The 22,731-nt window shown below is 35.7% G+C and overlaps 1 protein-coding gene across 7 annotated transcripts; it reads left to right on the top strand.

Moving 5' to 3' along the window:
* The first annotated feature begins 162 nt into the window (after nucleotides 1–162).
* On the top strand, nucleotides 163–21,713 carry LOC106654447 (baculoviral IAP repeat-containing protein 6). Of its 7 annotated transcripts, none has more exons than XM_023463676.1 (46): nucleotides 164–335; nucleotides 505–1,072; nucleotides 1,949–2,265; nucleotides 2,344–2,591; nucleotides 2,665–3,004; nucleotides 3,092–4,178; nucleotides 4,280–4,708; nucleotides 4,800–4,977; nucleotides 5,099–5,317; nucleotides 5,400–6,116; nucleotides 6,191–6,412; nucleotides 6,479–6,733; nucleotides 6,814–7,093; nucleotides 7,163–7,333; nucleotides 7,627–7,977; nucleotides 8,334–8,630; nucleotides 8,747–8,952; nucleotides 9,021–9,369; nucleotides 9,439–9,653; nucleotides 9,741–9,997; nucleotides 10,076–10,254; nucleotides 10,341–10,534; nucleotides 10,677–10,821; nucleotides 10,914–11,073; nucleotides 11,144–11,513; nucleotides 11,593–11,716; nucleotides 11,797–11,919; nucleotides 11,989–12,378; nucleotides 12,467–12,767; nucleotides 12,828–13,003; nucleotides 13,073–13,262; nucleotides 13,329–13,562; nucleotides 13,634–14,164; nucleotides 14,252–14,534; nucleotides 14,615–15,172; nucleotides 15,252–15,705; nucleotides 15,773–16,208; nucleotides 16,285–16,524; nucleotides 16,779–16,925; nucleotides 17,078–17,296; nucleotides 17,369–17,992; nucleotides 18,066–18,791; nucleotides 18,899–19,356; nucleotides 19,430–19,618; nucleotides 19,705–19,839; nucleotides 19,915–21,713. In XM_023463676.1, the coding sequence occupies exons 2-46, from the start codon at nucleotides 895–897 to the stop codon at nucleotides 20,206–20,208; spliced, it is 14,196 nt and encodes a 4,731-aa protein (XP_023319444.1). In that variant the 5' UTR covers nucleotides 164–335; nucleotides 505–894; the 3' UTR covers nucleotides 20,209–21,713. The 7 variants fall into 7 exon arrangements, with proteins under 7 accessions (XP_023319447.1, XP_023319444.1, XP_023319445.1 ...); XM_023463677.1 differs by having other exon boundaries at nucleotides 17,372–17,992; XM_014374335.2 differs by having other exon boundaries at nucleotides 14,267–14,534.
* Nucleotides 21,714–22,731: the final 1,018 nt, after the last annotated feature.

Consider the following 22,731-nt stretch of genomic DNA (forward strand, 5'->3'; position numbering starts at 1 on the left):
CGTACAGGCAGGTATATGCGAGAGAAAAGGGGGAAGCGAGAGAGGAGACTGGATCGCTGCTGCTGCTTATGTTCGTACGAGGCGAGCGAGAAAGATAGCGACTCATTGTGCGCGAACTCGCATGCGATTTGTGCGAGAGCGAGCGCGAGCCAGAAAGAGAGAGAGAGAGACAACACCACAGTCGGCCAGCCAGCCAGCAGCAGGCAGGCAGTTGTGCGAACTTTTTGGCATTCCAGAGGAACAGAGCGAGTGAAACAACCGACGAACACGTCGGAACTTGGCACACAGCACACACGCACACGCACGTTTCGCAGGACAGTGGGTGGCTGCTCGTTGTAAGACTACTATAATACCTCATTATTATACCTCTCTGTCTGTCTCTCACCACACATTTAAACAAACACAACTCGCTCACACTCACACACACACAGGCATACATATAATCTCTGTTTGTTCGTTGTTGTTACTGCGCTGTGTGCACTATCATCTACTGCTGCTGTGCAGAGCTACTGCTGATTCCTTGTACTACTACTGCCACTGCATCGGACAAGAAGTCAGAGAAGAAGAAACAACAAACCGTGTCTCGCCGAGAGGAGAGCTCGAGGAGAAAGCGCGCCAGACATCATCGCCGTTGGTAGCTCGCAACGGCACGCACCATTATCACTTGCGAAGAAAAACGCACGGAGAGAAAATTCATAACCGTCGAAAATTTTGCTTCGGTGCGCGAAGCGAAAGCTCGAGACAGCAGCAGCCGCGGCACCAGCAGCGCAGCTCGTCTAGGTGTGCGCAAACGGAGAATCATCATTCGACGACGATCATCGTCGTTTTATCCATCGACGACGACCTCGAGGCATCCGCTAATTCGCGTCGCATGGGTTAAATGCTCTGGCGAAGATGGCCGATGACGATCCCCGGCAGCTCAAGGAGGATGGCTTCCTCAGCGTTGACGCCCCGTGCAGACAGATCGTTTACCACCCGAGTCTGAACGTCCTCCTCATCACCACTGCCAGCAATCAACTCGTCGTCTTCGATGTCAGCTCCGGTCTTATTTTGCAACAGACCGAGTCGGCCGGTAAGTGAAAAAAAAAAAAAAAAGAAAGGAACCTTCAATGAGATCGCGCAAGCAAATTTTCCTAAGTAGTAGTCCCTTTTATCAGCGCCAATTGACCCAGAGGCGCGTGCTGCTGCACACACACACACACACACATGCACATGTCCATACGTGCACGCGTGTTTCGCGAATCTTTTCACCATGTTTGCAATATTCTCGTCGTCATCTGGCATCCTTATTGTCTCGTCACATGATCTATATATGCTATGTGTCGACCGAAAAATTATGTCATTCGCTCGAGCTTATAAAAACACTTGCTCTGTCTCTCTCGCGTGTCTACACTTTATTTTTTTATTCACGCGAAAGTGACGTTGACGATGTGTATGCTGCATTTTTATTGCGTATATCTCACGCACACTGCTGTTTCGCACGTGCCTCGAGCGTCCAGTTTTTCCGACTCGAAGCGCGACAAATTAATATCTAGCAATTATTTGTACAAATCGCGTGTATATTATGCGCGACGAACACACCGGAATGTCGATGAATGTCTTTCGAATCAACAACGCCATTGATTGTTTACTTGTTGTCAAAAGATCGATTATGAACGGACCTAGTCTTAGTTTGATTTCACGCTTCTTGATTCATGATTTTAATTTTCATTTAGAAAGTTAAATTTATTACTTTCTTAAAAAGAATTTTCTTATTTAAAAAAGAAAAAATACATTGTTTATCAATACCCATGCAATTTAAGCTGTGAAAGTTTATTCTTAGAACATACTGATAAGAAACTTATCAATCTTGATTAGTGTTTTATAAATAAAATTAAACATATTTTTGGTTGTAGTAGAACAATAAATGTTGCTTACTGAATTATAAATTGGTGAATTTTTTTTCTAGGAAATTATGATGGAAAATTCAAGGGCGTTCACTTGGGAGGGGTTGACAAAATTTTGTACACTGATGGAAAAAGCATTGGTGTCAGAGGAGATTATAATGGTGTCTTACTCCTGGATACACTTTTACAAACTCCTCTATCTAAAGGAGAAGATATCGTTAAGTTGGAAATGTTGCGTTCAGAAGCTTTAATATTATATCATCATTTGTTACAATCAAAACTTGTTACAATAGATCATGTAACAGAAGTGTTGAATGAGTTGAACAAAAAAATCACTGCTGAAAAAGCAGCTAGGAATAAAGTAATTAAAGCTCAAAAGGTACCATTTAATTATAACATTTTTAAATTTGACTACTGGAACAATTCAATTTTAAAATCTAATTTCGATTTTTTTCAGTGGTCCACAATATGTGTAGAACTGCCACACACTGCACTAAAACTTGTGTGTTCGACTTTGGTAGTAGACCTTAAAAAACAAAACAAGCATATACCTGTTTTACCAATTGCTTCTGCAATTAATGAAAGACTCAATAGTCTATTACCGTCTTCGATTCCTTTAGATCCTGGAACTAATGGAAAAGTATTAATGTACAGTGAAGCAGCTCGCAGAGATACTTTTTTTAAATGGCCTCACATGAATTACAAGTAAAAATTTCATTCTTTTCAATATCCACTTTAATAATTATGAATATGACCTAATGATTGGTTTTTCTTCTAGATGGGCTTTACCAGATCAAATGGCTCAAGCTGGATTTTACCACCAACCAAACACTACAGGGGAAGACAGAGCAATGTGTTTTACATGTAGTGTTTGCTTAGTGTGTTGGGAACCCACAGATGAGCCCTGGTCTGAGCACGAAAGGCATTCACCATCTTGTCCATTTGTTAAGGGCGAATATACACAAAATGTACCATTATCTGTTACACTAGCCACAGCACCAGCTGTTTTTGTTAATGAAAATGTGGATGTTATTGGCTCAACAAACATTAAAACGCTCATTGCTACATCATCTCAAGGAGGGTTTATCAATGTTTGGAATGTTCAGAATAATTTGAAGGTAAACTTGAAATTTTGTAGATTTTTTATCTATAAAGTTTTTAAATCATTTCTTTTTTAAATGTATCATTATTATTTCCAATTACAGAAGGAGGCCCACTTTTATTTGACTGCTTGTAGTATTTCTTCGAGTAATAATGGTTGGTACGATTTCAGTGCAACGAAAACTCTTCCATCTTTAAGTTCTGGATTTTTACCCAACCCTCATGATACAGAAGCACTGTCAGATGATTACAAACCTAGTACCAGTACATGTTTAAATCCTAAAACTCAGCTGACAGCACTTGCATTAGTGAATGGTTTAAAATCAACAACAAATGACAAAGGCAAAAGTCAAGATCAAAATGAAAGTAGCACTTTAGCAGATTCATTTAAATCCAAACCATGTCTTGTCAGTGGTGTTTCTGTGAGCTCTAGATGTGTTCCTAGTATTAATGTTGTATGGTCATCTACATCTAATATTGCTTCATCATCATCTCTAGTTCATGCTATGAATAGTGCTAATAGTGCAGCAAGTGAAATGAACAGTCTTGACATTATGAAAGTTGCCACAAGTGAAGCTGCAAGTAAAGACTTGTCTACTACTACACACTATCTTGTAGTTTGTGATTTCGATCATAAATCCAACTCTTTAGAGTCTGTAAGTAAAGATAGTTCAAAAGACAGTTCGGGAAAGAGCAAAAAACAAATTTCTGGAACTGGTACAAGTGCTAGTTCAAATGGAGTGAGACAAGAAACTCTATATCAAGAAATATTTTTTAGTAAATTTTTGCTTGACGAAATTAATGAAGAAACGGAAATGAATACTAGTGACCAACTAGGAATGTATCCTACTGTACCTCTAGTTCCTCCAGTCTATTATAGCAATAACACCAATCCACCATCTAGTTCATTTGATACTAATTCAAATCCCATTGGTTCTTTTGTATCTGAACACGTTGCATCTACATCTGCAATTGAAAAAGCTTGGAGAGCATTAGATGTGAAAAAGTCCAACAATGCCAAACCAATTGTCATACAAACTTTGCGGGTCGAGGGTCATGGAGCATTAAGGATAAACAATATTTTGCCTACAAAGGATGGTAAACATTTAGTGGTTACTATGTGCCCTCAAGAAGAAGAGTCTGTAGATGACTTGATCACCAATACATTTCACATGGAAGTTGACGAGGATGGTAAGATTAGTTCATCAATTATTATTTTTAAAAATATTCATCGCATTATTTATTAATAATTATTAAAAAATATTTATATTTACGTAAAATTATACTAACAGGTAGTCCTAAAAATCCAATGAATTGGGATTCTACAGAAAATCCTGAAGAGCCTCCGGAAAAACCATTGCCAAATGGTGTATTTACTCATGCAGAAGATGAGGAACTTCCAAATGCTTTAATCATTATTTACGCTTTGGATTTTTCTGGTAAAGTTGTAAGATTAGCTCCTGAACCGATTTTGAGACGAGAATTGCCGCCAAGTCAATCGCCAAAAGAATGCGTACTTATACCAATATCTGAGAGCGATTCAAGTTTTGGTACAAGTATGTTAAATGCACCAAGTACTGAAGATGTATTACGAGGACAAATGGCTGTAGTATGTCGAGATGGAATTATTCGATTGTTGGATCTTGCTAGTCTTAAAACAATTACTGAAACAAACTCTGAAGATCAAAATCAAAAGTTTATATCAGCTGCTTATTGTAGTCGTGAGTGCCCATTAATAAACTTAAATTTATTCTATTTTACGTGAAAAAGAACATAAGAAATTAAAAAAAATTTCTTCAATGATAATTTTAGGATTGGATAAACTTTGTGCGTGTACTAAAGACGGTGCACTTCATTTTTTTAATATAACAAATGAAGATGAGTCTTCCGAAGATAAAGATTCTGTAACTTCTGACATGATTGTTGATGCAAACAGTGATGAAAATGAATTGAATACTCCAAGTACTTCTAGGTCATCTAACATTAATTCGTAAGTAAAAAGTGACGAGTCTAATTGTTTTATTTCTTCAATTTGTTTGTTTTTATTTAGTTGCACGAAAAACTGACATTCCTGAAAATTGGTACTTAATTTTCATTTTATATTTTTTCAGAGAACTTATGCTAGCAAACAAGCAAAATTTATCACATGCTGATCTTCAAATGCTCTATGGTCTGACAAGATTTGACTGGCATTCACCTGCATATGGAGCTAATGTACCACCTTGTTGGAGTGAAATGATGCAAGCCCAACGCCAACGTCGGTATCCCCAACATCTTCATCAGCAGGAGGACCAACATCACACACGAACATGGCGATTACAGAGTGACGGGTAAGTTTTTATTAGAATGAGAATGTTGAAAACATCAAAATCTAAACCACAATTAAATAATAAAAATTTTAAAAACTTCTAGTACATCTTGGGATGACCATTTATTTGAACTCACACTGCCACGAAATGCAGCTGGAAATGTTGGTCACGTTGATGTTCGTTTTACTTTACATTATCCATGTCACGATCTTCCAAACATTCAAGTGACACTGTACAAACAAAATGTAAACAGTATTGTTAACAAAAAAAAAGGTTTGGCTGTACAGGTTGATGAGGGAATCGATATCAATAAATATTGCACCGACCCTACAAGCGAAAATCCTGATACTTCAGAAGATGTGGGAAAAGTCGCAAATATGGAAATTTTGAGTGGTCCTATAAATCTTAAGAATTGCATGGATTTATCTGATCATTCGGGCTGTATAACTCTCACCAGTCCAAAATTGTTCAAAACTAAAGCCAAAACACTTATTGTTCATATTAAAGCATGCAATGATTCTTTGAAAGAAGGAACATCAAAATCTCAAACTAGTTTTTTGGAATCGAAGCCGCCGACTTCTAAAAAATTGAGAATAGATGAAACCGGTCCACTTCCGCCGGGTGCGACCATAGAAAGAGTTTCCAGTAAGAAATCAGAGAATCATATTGGTTGTGACTGGATTCATGAAATTTCCATTACGGTTAGAACTGTACATCCTACATCTATTCCTAATGAAAAATTGCAGAGGTGTGCTATGTTGGAATCCAAACGTTTTATTGAAAATTTGTTGAATATTGCTTGCTTAGAAACATCTGATAAGTAAGTGAATTAACATCTTCAAATTCAATTCATCGATTTGAATTTATTAATTTTTTGAAAATCGATCGTTTTAGGTCACCAGTTGTACAGTCATTAGCCTTGGATATATTAGTATGGGTTGCTGCAATACGACTGACTAGATACAATTCTCCTTCTAATACAAAAGTCCGAACATTCCAGTTGGAAATGATCCATTGTGTTGAGAAAAGTCTACCTGCATTGTTACGTAGTTGTATTTTGGATGCTGGCCGAAGTATCGCGCACAAGTGTATTAAGTTAATTATATTGTGTCTTGAGTAAGTTATTATTTATTTTTGAAATTTTTTTTAGCATTATAATTATTAAATTATTGAAATTTTTAGGGACGTTAATAATTTAGAAGATATGGCGCCTCGTACATTTGAAGATAGTCTGTTATCAGTTTTAGAGTCTATATTACCTAATATAGTAAGCATTAAATGGGCTGGCTCTTTAAGATGGTTTTCTGTACTTTTGACAAAACTGTTGACATTTGATAGAAGTCATAAAGTTGCTCATCAGTGCATCAAACTTATTCAAGACATATCTTCAGAAATGTCAAAACGAGTTGATCCTTATCACTTATTACTTGCAACAAGGTATAAAAAAATGCTGTAAAAATATTTCACTAGGGAATGTCTTTTATCGTTTTTAACAAAATGTTTTATGACTTTTTTAGATTTGGGTTGTACAACTCGCCATTTGAAACTGAATTATTTGAATTGGATCCACCCTTCTCGATGAAGCCAAATTCTTTATCTACAGTTTGTAGTAATATTTATACTTTCAATGGAGATTCAATACCGTTATCTCAAATCTCTTTACAATCAACACATTTGCAAGATTCCATTGATTTGAGGGATTTACTATCCTTACCCTTACATTCTGCTAATGATTTAGTTGTACCGAGCAAATTAAAATCACTCTGCAATAACCACACTATGAGGGGGCTTCTGGAGGTAATTATTGCCAACAATTTTATATTTATTAATCCAATTTCAAATTTAAATGAGATGTGTGAATTACAGGTTGAGCCTCTTCATTTCACTTGTCACGCAGCGTCCGATGGTACAAAACTGGAAAAAGTGGATGCTTTTGTACCCACAGTTTCTACCATAAATTCTGGTGTATTGTACGATTCAGCAGCGCCTACAACAGCAAATGCTACATCTGACACCAAAACAATTCATCATGCATACGTAAGTTCAAAAACATTTCATTTTTATCGAGTAATATCATTCATGGTACTGTTTCCTCGTGAGCATGGTGTTTGTTTTTATTAAATTAACTTGAATACTTATTGATGGGGTGCTTTGATAACGTATGATAGCTTTCAATAATACATCATAAGCGTGCGTAGTTACATATATCGAAAAATACGGTACAAAAAACAAATCACTTATTAAAAATTGACCGAGAAATAAGCAACGGAAAAAGAGATTATCACTCGTGGCACCCACTCACTGATGCAAGGTTCCTTGTAACATTGTAGAACTTTGATGCTGCTACTTTGGGTCCGGATCTTCAAGCAAAACTAACAACCAAACTTACGGATTTTCTGAGCCAATGTGTAAAAAATGTGCACAAACCGTCTACATTCGAATCATTTTCGAAGAAAAATCATGATTATCACACATATTCGTTAGAAGATCAGTCGGATAGCGATGAAATCAACATTCATAGTCAATTAGGAACTACTCACATCTGGAGTGTTTACAGTGACAAACCATCTCAATTGTCGACTGTACCTAAAAGCGTCAAGTCTCCATTAATCTCTAACGTTGTTTCTACAGCCTCTACTTCTGCAACCACTAGCAAACTTAAAGATGCAAGTGCTAAAAAGGTCAGAAATAAAGGCGAAGCACTGTAGTAATTTTTATGTAACGTTACTGGACATTTTTATAATTGTATTACGCTCGAGCTTATTATTTGATAAAATCATTAATTAATTTTGTTATGTCTATCGCGGTTTATGAGTGGTTTCACTGTATTATTCATTGTTTATATGTGAATGTATGGGTAATCTTATTTATTTTTTTCATTCGATATTTTATGCTCCAAGTACTTAAAATTATTTTTCTCAGTAATTTTGTAGATGAATTGATTTTACTAATTTTCTCAGCTTTACATAAAACGATTTATTTTACCTATCAAAATTTTAATTTAAATGAAACTTTCATTTTAAAATTTACTTTCCAGAAAGAGGATATTAATTTCCCATGGGGACGACTACTGTGTTGGCCACCGCAGCAAGCTTTGGTAGTAGAAAGAATGCATTCGGGAGCAAGAAGATTCGTTATTTTAGATTTCGGTGCTCCAGTGTTGCTTACCGATTTTATGATACCTGCGTGTAACGACTTGGTTTCCCTATCAATTGATGTATGGACTAAAAGTGAAGAAGCAGACGGTGTGAGACTTGTAGTAGCAGGTGACATAGGTACTAAACCATTGGCTGTAAATGATCTCCAACCACCACCAGTATGCAGATACTTGAAGGTAAAATTCTGGATTTTTTTTTCTATTTCCAGTAAAAATAGGCTTGAATCTTTTTTTTTTCTCTTATACATCATCATATTTCAAACCAAAATTTTTCGCTCATTTGATTTATATAGATAACGACAATCGGAAGATATGGCATGTCTACGACAAGATGTAAAATACCTTTAGGAACGTTTAACGGACACATGATTGTGCTACCGGGAGAAGATTATGCCGAACAAGTTAATGTTTCCAAAAATTATTCAGAATTGCCGTTACGGAACAACATTGAGTCACAGTGTACAGTTTTATCTGCCTTAGCTGAAGACGTACATTGCAGGTATGTATTCAATTTATTGATGCAAATTAATTTTTTATCTTAAATAATAATATTTTATTGTTCTGTAGATTTACATTAGCGACTGAAAGATTGAAAAGCTATCTAGACCCATTACTATGTGCCGAAACAGCTAATGTGTTACACATGCAATATTACTTGAGTCAAGGTAAACACTTTGAAACCAGACAAGACGGACCCTCGGGAAAAATTTTAACAACGTATCAAGAGTGTGTAATGTATCAACACCAACTTAACATAATAAGAAGTGTTTGGCAAAGGTTAGAGAATTGGAGAAATCCCGAGAACTCAACATCAAATACTCTTGCTAATGCATCCACCGACAAATTGAGGATTCTCGGTGAAACCCTTTTAGACATACTTTTGTATACTATCTATGAAATTGGCCCTATTCCTTCCGTAAGTATTTTCTATTTACAAATTATAACTTATATAAATTATATTTCCTATCATGCAATTCTTCTTCAGGTACCAGCTACGCTGTACGATGCTTTCACACCTTCAGTTTGTGAACAGTTATTCAATTCTATATGCGTTATGACGCCTGCACCACATTTACAACTTTATGTCGTGGCTTTATTAGCCAAAGCAGCTGGGCATAAGGATTGGTGGGGTCAATTCCTTGCTAATACTTTAGTCAATCTTTATTCAGTGTCCTCTATACACATTTTTCCTCAAGACCGGTAAGTTTACTTTAAAAGTAATTTAACATTATTCGACTTTTGTGCTCATGATATATTATAAATTAAAAAATTGATAATTGATTGCAGAGTTTTCATATTACTAACATTCTTGGGGCGAAAGTCTTTGATTACTTGTAATAATAAATCATTAGTAATTGACGCCATGGTTTCTACTCTTGGAAAATTGTTGACACCTCTATCATCAACACAACCAAACGGTTCTAATAGGTTGGATAGCAGTTTAATTGGATGGGTATTACTGTTTTTGTCAGTGTGTTTAGATACAACAGCTATTCATTCGTCTCCTGCAGAAGAAAATCAAGATAAAATGAAAGAGCAACAAGGTATTGTTTTATTCTATTTTAGTCATTAATAAGTATTCTTAAGTATTTAAACAATTTGCAATTTTTAAATTTCATTAGGAATTTCGAGTCGATGGGAATTCATTCAAGGTGAAGTAGCTATGCAGAAAAAATTTGTAGGATCAGGTAGAAATTCTGCTTCGCGGAATTATCGTAAAAAGTTACAGAAGCGCCTTATGCATCATAAACAAGTTTTGCAAGATGCTGAAGCAAAAAAGTATCATCCTTCCTCGTCGCAGGTAATTTTACGATTTAATTTTATTTCTTTTGCTTTTTATGTTTGGTATTTTTGAGTTAAAAATCTTTTTTGATATATTTTCCAAAGGCTACACTTTTTATGCAGACTGCCAGCTTATCATCTAAACTCGAAGCAGCAATCAAAAATCAAGAGAAAATGCAGAAAAAGCAAACAAAACAACATTCTTCTTCAACCAAACATTTTAAGGACATATTTGGTATAAGAAGGCATGAATGCCATTTTAACAGAGTTCCTAAAGCTGCATCAACATCCAGCGCAAGGTATGGAAACTATTCTTTTTATTTTATTTAAAATTGGTTCAATTTATTATCTAATTTTTAATTCACTGCAGTCGTTATCAATTTTAAATATATTTTTATATACTAAGCAACATTCAAAGATATTTTCGTTTTTACATTCTAGTCAATCATCAGAGCCTATGGATTCAGATGGAGGCGACAATTCTAGAAATTTATCATATCAAACTATTTTACCTGTAGCACGTGATTTGGTATCTTTGCTTTTAAACAATTCATCTAATGTTGATATGTTCCTTCTGACTTGCAAAGTAAGTATTTTTTTTTATTTGCAATTTTATTCAAGCCAAATACTATTAAAAATATCAATAATTTCGACCTTTTATTATTTCAATCAATCTAGGTTATTGCAAAATTAGTAATATCAACTCAGCCTGTTATAACATTAGGAGAACTCATGACGCAGGATCAACTTTTTAAATTAATGAAATTAGCTACTAAAACATCTGATATTGCTTGGTTATCCCACGCTGTATCGTGTTTATTACAAGATCTGTTAGAAGGTATTTTTTCAATAAATAATTCTAATATCTTCAATCTAAATTTATAAATATTAAAATGATTAATTTTCAGGTGAAAAATTGTATCCACGAAATGTCACAACTCATGAGTCCATAATAGATCAGGTCTTTGAAACGATACCTGTTGATGATATTAATATAAACATTGAGGAAAGTTACATGAATGAGCGTGCGTCTACTGCTATGCTAGGTTCTAAATTCAAAAATGATGAATCCTTTCACGACGAAGACGAAGATACTCAAGATAGCATTATTATTACACCAAATCCATCTACAAAGATAAATGCTTTCAATCTTCCATCGTTGCTCGAGTCTGATGATAGTGAATTTGAAGAATTTTTAGATAACATTTTAGAAAGAGGCAAAACTATTTTGAAAAAAGGTGGTACGAGCTCGAAGTATTCTACTATCACGAACTTTGGGTACGCTTTTATTTATCAAGTAATAATTTTTATTATTTTGTTCTATTTAATTGATTCATTATTATAATTTTCCAAGTAGTATTTCACAAGCAATTGATGCGAGATTAGAATATGGAGTAGAAACTGGCGTGGCTATTGCTCTTCGCAGACTTTCTACTTTGGGCAAATATAATTTACCTATTGGTATAAATGCTACGATTAATGTAAGTAAATTTATTATACTTTTAAAGGCACTCGATTGTTATGTAAAAAATAATTCATTACATTTTTCATATTTTTACAGCCACCGAAGTATACTTACAATAGTGGTAATTATGGAACGAGAAATGTAACAGATTCTCCGCCATCTAGTTTACTTATGTTAACAAGATGTTTTGATAAAATATTTTGTGAACGTCATGTACAGGTTGGTCCATGGATAAAATGTATATAATCATAAACGGAGATGTAAACTTATGGGTATTTTATTCTTTAGAGCTCAGGAAATTTGGAGACACTTTTACAATTATGGTTAACATTGAATCTTGATGCATCGAGTGATGCATCGAATTCGTCTCAGTATTCAATGCAACCAGTAATTCCATTGAGTGCAAATGCAATTAGTGGATTAATTTCTGCATTTTCATGGCACCCTGGTGTATCTTTGCGTGCTTGGTGCTATCTGTTGCAAACTTTAACTTTGGCTAGTAATCAAGCAATGAAGTCTGAGCTTAATGAAGCTGCTAGTTGCAGTGCTTCACTGGACGGATTATTGGGTGGAATGGCTAGCGTTATTGTAAAAGAAAAAAATATGGGTGCCATGCTTCTTCGGTTATTGTCTGGAAACGGTTTGAATATTGATTCGGCCAATAAACATTTTGGAATGGTGAGTATTCAAATTATAAACTTTTGGAATTAATGTTGTACTGCCCTAAAAAATTATATGCATAATTCTTTTCTCAAATTTTCCTTAGGCTGGTCCGACTTTGTGCCAAGCTCTACAAGAATTCCTTTCAAGACTAGCCATGCGTTGTGATATTGTCGCACCTGGTAGTTCGTTAGGAAATTCAATGAAAGAGCTTTTGTTATGGGTTGTGTACCAATTAGTCCAACCTGGTGGAGCATTGGTTGCAAGACGTGGACCGCTCGATGCACAATGCAGATTAATCAACTCGTTACTAAATATGAATTTCAACAACACCGATTTAGGCACGGCCATGAGTATAACCGAGTGCGTCGGAGAATTAGTTTCGAACCACGTTAGAGGAGTTAGAGGTATTGAAAGAATAATAACTCATTCATATGAATCGATTTCTAAATAATTATTATGTATAGTGGGAGCACAATGTGGTAGTACGGCTGAAGCTTCAAGTCAACTTGCTGGCTTCGGCGGACTTTACACTTGCGTTTTGGGAAATGATTCAAAGCAGAGTAAACCAGCTTCATGGGATGCACTGGTTGTAGCCCTTTTAAAACTTGTATGCAGACTTGTACAAACTCCATTAGCTCCTGTAAGTAGATAATACAAGATGCATATCCAGATCCAATCATATTATATTAACAATATCATATTTTTGTAGAATCCAACAGCACAAGATGCAGGTACCGAAATGGAAGTCGGAGAATCATATAGCACAACCTCTAGTCAATCAGATATACCAGAAAAAATGAATACATCGCAAACTGATGAAAGTAAAGCTGCTGAAAAACAATCTTCAACGCGCCCACCGGTTTCGGAAACACCTCGAGTTCCCTGCATTGCCGATACTGGTATATAGTCACGTACATTTAATTAGATAATCTTTTCAATATAATGATTCGTCATTGGTATTTTAGTACTTCAACATGAACCAACAATGATGCGTCTTATGGGAGCACTGGCACATTGCTCTAAAACTGCGTGGTCTCCTTCGAAAGTTCAATCGTCGAGCCCGAATAATGCAACGGCTGAAACAAACAATACTCCACCAACCATTATCGATGCTACTTTCCAATTATTGGTTTTGTTGGTGAAAAAAACTAGTAACCCTAAACTAGTATTGGGTCCGGTTTACATATATCTTGCATCTTGTACGTTTTTAATTTCGTAAAATTTTACTGAAAAGAATGAATCGACAATTATAAAGTTATTTTTATTGCAGCTACTATCCAAAATGTTGCTGATGGTCTTGGAGATATGATGGGTTTATCGGAGCCTTTGCTTAGTTTTATTTTACGAGCTTTAGACAACGAGGAATGTTTATCCCATTTCACGACCATGGGTGGTATCAGAATTCTATGTGAAAATCTTGTAATGTCAAGCAAAAATTATGTAACCAATAGTTCAAATGCACCTGGAGTGATAGCTCTGGTCATGCAACATTTATCGAATGCTTCGAATATTCATAATGTTGTGACAACGAATGGTGGCAATAAAAAGTCCTGCACCAGTTTAGAGCCTGAAGAAGTCTTGATGAATTTTGCACCTTTGGGTACAGTGACTTGGCTTCATCCCACTGCTCAAGCAGCCGACGTTCTTATTCAAAGTGCAACCCCTCACAGAAGAGCTAGAACTGCTGCATGGTCATATCATTTCTATCCTGATGAGAGCTGGATTGATCTTACAATAACTCTTCCTTGCGCTATTTTGTTGAAAGAAGTAGAGTTGCAACCGCATTTAACTTCACTTGCAAGTAAATATCTTCTCTTATTTAATATTTAATATTTTTTATTTTTTATTTTTCGGTTTTAATTATAATTATTATACTATGTACTATGAGATGGTGTTATTCCAGCATGCCCATCAGCCGTAGCTCTTGAAATATCTCGCGAGGGAAACACTGCCCTAGCTCCGATTTGTCCGCCAATGCCAACGGCTGGTCTAACTTTCATACGTTTAACGTTGTCACAGCCAGAGGTAGCGACGGCCGTTCTAGTAAGACTGTACAAACCTCGTGATTCAACAAATATAAGTCTGAGTCAAATTCGTCTTTTGGGCATAACTGCCTTCGGCAATTCTAAAACACGCGACAATGTCGACGTAGAGAAAGTTTCTAAATCAAGGTAATGCAAATAATGCACTATATTAAAATTAAAATTACTCTTAAAATGGTTAACATGAATTATATTTATATGCATTACAGTATCGGCTGGTTGAGACTAATACATCAGTGCTTGTCTCTAAGTTCATCAAACAGCCAACTATCAGAAAAAATATTGAAAGCCGCTTCTATGGTGGAAGGCTTGATAGAATCTTTCTGCGATCTTCTTTTCCTTCCTGCCCCATCATTCTATTTCCCTAACTTGGAAAAAGTTTTACTTCAGTTAGGTTTACACTCAGGAGAACTTGGATTAAAATTAATAAATTTAATGTTGAGTAATAGAACGGCACCGCTTTTGCAAAACACTTTATACAATAAAGAGTCTTGTCCGGTGCAAATGGTCGTAGAGTTACTGGAACAATTATGTTCAGCTCAAGATCAAAACACTAAGCATCGAATGGCAGCTGTTCTTGACTGGCTTCATACTGTTGCGGTAACATCTGTCATGAGAAATGCTGGCACCAACTTACCAGGTATCTCTAATACTGTATCACCCCCAGCAGTATACGTTCACTCAATTTCTACAATTATTTGGAAAACTGCTAAGATTGAAAACATAAACTATGATTTAAAAGAACTTCTCGCTGAAGATTTGTTTGAGTAAGTTGTATTCAGTTCGTTAACTCATATTTAACTATTCATAGATAATACATGTTGTATTTATTAATTTTTATTTTAGTGCTTTGTACCAATGGACTTTGACCCTGAAAACACATTCTGCGCTGAAACAATCTATTGACGCGGTTTTATGTGCTTTTTGTTACGTAAATCCAAACTTCTTCCAGTTACTACTGCAAAAAATACAAATAGCTGTACCAAATCTCACCAGTGGCAGTCGGTATAGTGCTTCTATTTCAGATGATCATAAGCAAAGCGAAGGGCAGACAGATGATGGGAAATGCGTCGACTTGAATGATTTATATGCTCGACTAGCACAATCTGAATTTAAGCGTCTATCGCTGACAGAAGGTCAACTATTATCTATAGCTTCAGCTGCTAGGTCTTCACCTGGAGTATGTCAGCTGATTAATTCGGGATTACCAACTTTATTAACTGCGTGCATAATAGAGTTTACAATTTTGGAACGATCACAGCAGACTCTACAGCAGAAACATCATGATGAAGTTGATATGGTAAAATTTTATTTTTATTTAAAAAATGTCTTGCTATATAAATCTATAAGTAACTGATTTTTTGTAGGCCGAAGCTGACTTAGGACCTTCTACTTCAACTGCTAATCATACGATGAATAGCAGTCGAAGTGTAACAGATAGTGACAAAGTTCGTAACGTGAAATTAGATAAGAGCGTCAGTGAATTGGATATGACTGATCCAGAAAGTATTGCCATAGTTCTCGAATTTTTGACTTTGGTTTGCTCTGAGAGTAAAATGCGAGATTGGCTTGGCTCAAAAGGTAGCGCATTTTGGTTGCCATTGTTACAGTTACTTTGCGAGAGACAAGTTGATTACCCAACAGCATCAACTGCAAGTTCCTCAAATTTAAACTTGTCTTACACTAAATTGGAAAGCGCTATTATCAAATTTTTATCAAAATGTTGTTGGTATCATGAAGCTAATCAAAACTTACTCGCTGAACTTTTGACACAAGTAATTGTTCAACAAAAAATACCATCAGGTAATGTTCAATTCAATCCAATTTCAATAATTTTTACAATTCTCTATAACTAAATTTATAATCATGAATACTTTAGGTGCTAGAGGATTACATGGTATTTCAGGTTTCATAAGGCGTTTGATTTTACAACTTCTACTCGAAGGCGAAAAGATCTTGGTATCAATTACATCTGATATTCCTATGTCACTGGTGCCTAGCAGTATTAGTACTATTCCTGTAATGCCACCACATCCAGCATTTCCTATTGGGCATTATCATCATTTGTTATACTTGTCTACGCAATCAACATTAAGTGATATTGCCGATAAACTCATAGGTAAGACTTTTATTTAAGTGCTCGTAGAACGATGGAAAATGTTCATTTACTTGCCTTTTGCACTTCATTTGTTAACTTTTCGATATGCTTCATCCAATTGAGTCTCGCATGAAGCGTATAGTTTGCGATGGCTTAATAATTATAAAAACTGTTAACGCTCTAATACGATAAAATAATATTTTAAAGAATAGCTTTCACTTTTCCGTCGAAAACATTGAACATTTTTTTTTAATAATTTTACAATATGAAATTAGGCGGTCGTCAAACTCGTGATCAATGGGCTGCCTGCTTGAGCGAAATTATGGATACCCTAAAAAAGAACAAGAAAACTAAAGATGCTTCGAATAGGTCACAAGCACGGGGACAACCGCCTTGTACAGGTCCAATGCGCACGAATAGAGGTACTTATACCAATAAAACAGTAAATCTCATGTATGCTATTCTATTCATTCGCGTTCCAAATTTTTCGGTCAATCGAGTAATGGAACATTTTCAAAAGTGATAGTTCATACTCATGTTTTAAACTTTGTTTTACATGGTGTATTTTTTACAGAAGAACCAGCATTCCCAGCTAAAGAATCAAATTTGAATCCAGCAACTCTTATAAGTGCGCATAAATTGAGACTTGCACCAAATGTTGGACCAAATGTTGTGTTGCAACCTGACCTTTCAATAGCTCAACTTTTAGCATTTATCAAAGAAAATGGAAATTCATTTGCAGAGCCCTGCCTTTATCTTTGCATAGACCAACGAAATACGTCAGTAAACAAAGGTAAAGTATCAACGCTGAAATTATTTGATTTTAATATTATCAATGAATAAGTACAATGTAACGTTTTTTTAGAAGAACAAATGAAATTTAACGCGACGATTCAATGGCCTAGTATCAGTAGTACATTAGAAGTTTTCAGTTCAAAAGGAGGGCTGGCTGTGCTTGCACAGTATTTGCCTCTTGTTTATCCCGATACAAGCAGACCAGTAACATATTTTGAAAAATCACCCAATCAAGAAGCGGCAACGGAAGCGGATTGGGTTAAAATTGAGCCTATTTCATCTGAAGCCAATGAATCTGCTTACGAAGAGATGGACGAAAGTAGAACGGAGACTATTCCAAAACCTATTGTCCCAACTCCGCAAGTGCCTCCACATTCACTGGCAGCTTTTGGTTTATTCCTTCGACTTCCGGGTTATTCTGAGGTTCTTTTGCGTGATCGTAAGCGTGCGCAATGTTTGCTGCGATTAGCTCTCGGCGTGGGTGACGACGGTGAAGGCAGAGATATTTTGAGCTCGCCCATAGCATCTTCATTACCAACTTTACCGTTCCATGTGCTCAGACGATTGTTCCACGACACTCCCCCTACCACGGATGATGGACTCCTTCTCCGCAGAAGTGCAGTAGAAGTGGGAGCTGTTCTTTTGCTTCTTAATTGTCTTGCAGTTTTTACTCACCAGACAAGTAGCATTGATGGTAAGTTATCACAGTTTTAAATATACCGTAGTAATTAATATTAAAATCATCAAAATTTAATGATATTCAACAGGATCAGAACAAAGAAGTTCCCAAACGGGTGGTCGAAGCGATGATAAGTCACATTTGTATTGGGCCAAAGGAACAGGTTTTGGTACCGGCTCAACTCAGCAATCATGGAATGTTGAACAAGCTCTCAATCGCCAACGTTCGGAAGAAGAACACGTCACAGTATTACTGCAAGTTCTTGCGAGTTACATTGGATCTGGAGAACAGCCCCAAAGAGAACTACCTAGTGCATTCACAGAGCTTTTATCGCGTTCTTGTCTTTTGCCGGCTCTCTCGTCATATCTACGCAACGATTCTGTTCTTGATATGGCTCGGCATATACCGCTTTATCGAGCTATTTTACATCTCTTGAGAGCTATGGCTAATTCGAGTCAATTAGCAATGCTATTGCTACCACAAACTGGACGATCGAATGATCCTTCCATTCTTTCTTTATTAACGAACATGCGACAATGTGTTGACAATTACGTTAATAAAATCAATCGAGCAAAAGCTCTTGGCACTTCTAAAGGAAAATCCGTTCCCAAATTTTTGGAGGAGAGCGATCAAGACGAAGGTTTAGCCTTGCTGATACCAGATATACAAAATAGTGCAAGTATTGTTCAAGATGCAACTGCTAAATTAGTTGAAGCGAGTGAAGATGTTGCAGGGCCAGCTTCATCGGGGCCCGAAATGCCACTCAGATCCATTGAGCAACGATACCTCGAAGTTATGAAAAAGCTTCAATTTGGTAAATATTCGTTTTTAAGTTCTGCATAATCAACATGATTTTTTATTCAAATATATCATTGTGGGATTCTATAAATAAATAATTAAATGAATTTTCTTTTTTTTCAGATGCATACGAAATGATAGAAGAAAGTCCCGATGGAGGATTTAAGTTCGTTGTGTCTTACCACTTTGAAACGAATATGCGCTCAGCGGGTGAACGTCATCATCCAAGCCGTACTAAGCGACTGGCTCAGGAAGCAGTTACACTTTCAACTGCCCTCCCATTATCCTATAGCAGCAGTGTCTTCGTGCGTTGTGATACCGATCGCTTAGACATTATGAAAGTCTTGATCACTGGACCGGCCGATACACCTTATGCCAACGGTTGCTTTGAATTTGATGTTTACTTTCCACCTGATTATCCCAACAGTCCTATGATGATTAATTTAGAAACCACAGGAAGGCGTACTGTTCGATTTAATCCAAATCTTTATAATGATGGTAAAGTCTGCCTTAGTGTACTTAATACCTGGCACGGCAGACCAGAAGAGAAATGGAACGCACAGACTAGTAGTTTTCTTCAGGTAAATTATTTTATCCCAAAGAAAAAATTTTGATCCGTAAATACTCATTTTATTATTTCATTTTTTCATATAGGTACTTGTATCAATCCAGTCTTTAATTTTGGTATCTGAGCCATATTTCAATGAACCTGGCTACGAAAGATCTCGTGGAAGCACCAGTGGTGCTCATTCCAGTCAGGAATACAACGCTAACGTATCTCAAGCTACCGTTAAATGGGCAATGCTAGAACAGATTAAAAATCCTTGTCCCTGTTTTAAAGAAGTAAGTTTACATAAGAAATAATGAAAATGTTTTTCCTCATAGTTATCAGTCACTTTATAAATTAATCATTACTATTATTTCGAAAGGTTATACATACACACTTTTGGCTCAAGAAACATGAAATTTGCGCACAAGTAGAAGGCTGGATCAGAGAAATGGAAAATTGTACTGTTGACCGACGAACTGGAAGAACATTGTCAATGACTGCTTTAGCCTTACAGGTAAGTGGTACCTTTATTATTCTTTATATATAATGTGTAAATATTATTAATATATCAATAACGTCAATTTTACAGAGACATTATAAGCACTTAAGAGAGGAATTGAACAAATTACCTACGCCTGAAGGCCTGGAAGATCTAGCAGAGCCGCTGCGCTCACCAGCCTCACCCCTTGACAATACTCTGACACCTGGTACACCTAACTCGCCTCCACCCTCAACAATGGCCTCACATTTCATTAACTTGACCAATCCCATTCAGAGTACTAGTGCGTCTGAGACAACGATGACTACGACAAGCAATCACGTACAAAACGACATCGACACAGATGTTGAAATGGAAAAAATAGTCTCAAAAGTGTGCGACTGAGAAGCGCCGTACACGAGCATATTGTTGGATATTCTTTAAAGTCTATTGTTACAGTTTTATTGTGAATATAAAGAGACATGCACGTAATCATCGACATTATTGCCGATGTCGTTGAGGAAAAACCGATATAGAACTGTCTATTGCGACTGATGTAGCATAAAAATGATACTGGGGAGAAACCGTTCTATAGTAAGATTATTAGTGAAAAAATGCGTGTGAAGAAAAAAATCAATAATTAGTGGAGAATATGTGTTTTATGTAAATGCTCTCTAGAAGAGTCATTAAAGTTATTTTGCGCGAAAGAATGAGGACGAAAAATGAATAGTTATGTTAGTAGTTGCCAACAACTGCTGTAATGATGTGACGTGTGCTGCGTTTGTTTTACTAATATCGTATGTATTAAGAGGGAAAATAACAATCGTTACCTTTGCTATTTATGTTACAAATATTTCTCATTTGCAATGACACCTGATTTTTATAAATAAACATCAGAATTCAGGGTCACGAGTTAGTTTTCTTTTATTTTATTAATAGTTATGAGGAAAGCCGTGTCGACCGCTGGGTTTATCCTTAGAATAATTGTTGTGAAACGCAGGATTTATAGTTGTGTGGTTGCTGATTGAGTAGGCCGAAATTATTTTTGAGTTCAATTAAATGTATCGCTCGAAATTTCCCATAAAGTGAACGAATGAGATCGATTTTTATTGTGGATGAACGAAAGAAATTTTTATCGACTCTTAAGAGTAGATGTCGGTGATATTGAGCTCCATGTACTATTTTAAGTCGGCCTTGTTAGAAAATAATGGAAAACAATTGAGCGTTTTATTGAAGTAGTGCGTTTTATAATTCTAATAGATCATTGGTGAAGTTGATGATAACCATAAGACGTACACCAGTTTATTAAGCGCGCAATTGTATTTTTCTTTTTTTATTTGCATTCATAAATCATTATTTAGTTTGTTGTTTATATATACATATTATATATGAAATATATATCTTTTCTCACTACAAAAGAAAATGTTGACTTTGATACTTATACGTGAAAATTACAAAAGAGAGTGTTTGGTGTAGATAGCGTTATGTTTATATGAAAAAGCGATGATGTGATCAGAACTAATCGTGAAGGAATATGAAAATGTCCTTGACGGTACTGTCGATCAATGTAAATAATTTTCGAATAAAGTAATATTGCACACACGCATATATATGTTTATAATTCTAAAGAGAGTAATAAAAAAATTAACTACGATAAAATGTCTTACAAATGTTGAAAAGAGTGAACGATACCGAATCAAGCAAAACAAAAATACCGAAAAATTTTTAATAAAACGAACAAACACTATACATATAGATTACTCTCTCTCTCTCTCTCTTGAATCACACGAGATGCGATATTGATTTGAATGTCGCTTTTCTGATCAACATGTTGTAAAGTGATGTATCGAACAAAAAAACGTGTTAATAGTTATTTATAATAAACAATTGATATTACCCTCAGGGCAAAAGATTTTAGTTTCATTGAACCAAAATACCAGATTCTACATCAAAATTTAACGTAGTCCGTGAAGTAATAAGTTTCGGGTTTATTTTTTACAGATGATATATTTAATATATTTATTTTAAGTAATACGCATTTGGAAATCGTATACTAAATAAATTAAAGAATCATTTGACTATTTGAAATATTATCAAAACTAGATAGATTGGGGAATCGCAAAGCAGTGCTACTTAAAATTGTAATGATCAAGGTGTTAAGTTATTTCTACTCTAATTTCCTTCAATAATTGTAATAATAAATTTTCCTAATTTTAGATCATAATAACAATCTTTTTGTTGAATATAGACAGCAATATCAATCGATTTTTACCACCTATTTATTCGTTTTGAAACATTGGTAGATAACAGATTCTCCATACTAGAGTTAGTAGATCTCAGCCCCTTAAAAAAACAACAATTTCATATATCTTATTTAAAATTTTTACTAAATAACGATTTAGAAAGTTCAGCGTTGATCAAAAGAATCTCCGGAAATTAACTGCCTCATCGCGTAACTTTATAAGCCAAATAGTGAAGATTGTATTTTTTTTAAAAAGTTTAACTATGAATTTCTTTGTGCTTTTGTGGATCAGGGATGGTTGTGTTTTTTTTGCTTTGTACGTAGTCAAAACGACTATTCGGTACATCGAATGATTAGCTTACACCCCCTCGAAACACTTGGTAATTTTACTGAAAATTATGATTCTGCAAAATTATGTCGCTGCAAATTTTTCATGCAGCACCAACGCACATCGATAAATTTGCGAGACAGCCTCGGGGAAATTTTCCAAAAAAAAAACTCGATCGACGCGACATTGTTCTCTCGTTGCGAGCGCGTGCATTGTATGCGTATACGAGACGCATTGATAAAAGTGCACCTCCGTTGCATCTCCGACGCATACCGACGTGTGCATTTTTATTGACATCACTCTCTCTCTCTCTCTCTCAGGTACTACACACATTGCGCGCACTTATCGTGATTTATTA

The sequence above is a fragment of the Trichogramma pretiosum genome, unplaced genomic scaffold (assembly GCF_000599845.2).
Source record: "Trichogramma pretiosum strain Unisexual culture from Peru unplaced genomic scaffold, Tpre_2.0 scaffold47, whole genome shotgun sequence".
In the NCBI taxonomy this organism is placed as follows: Eukaryota; Metazoa; Arthropoda; class Insecta; order Hymenoptera; family Trichogrammatidae; genus Trichogramma; species Trichogramma pretiosum.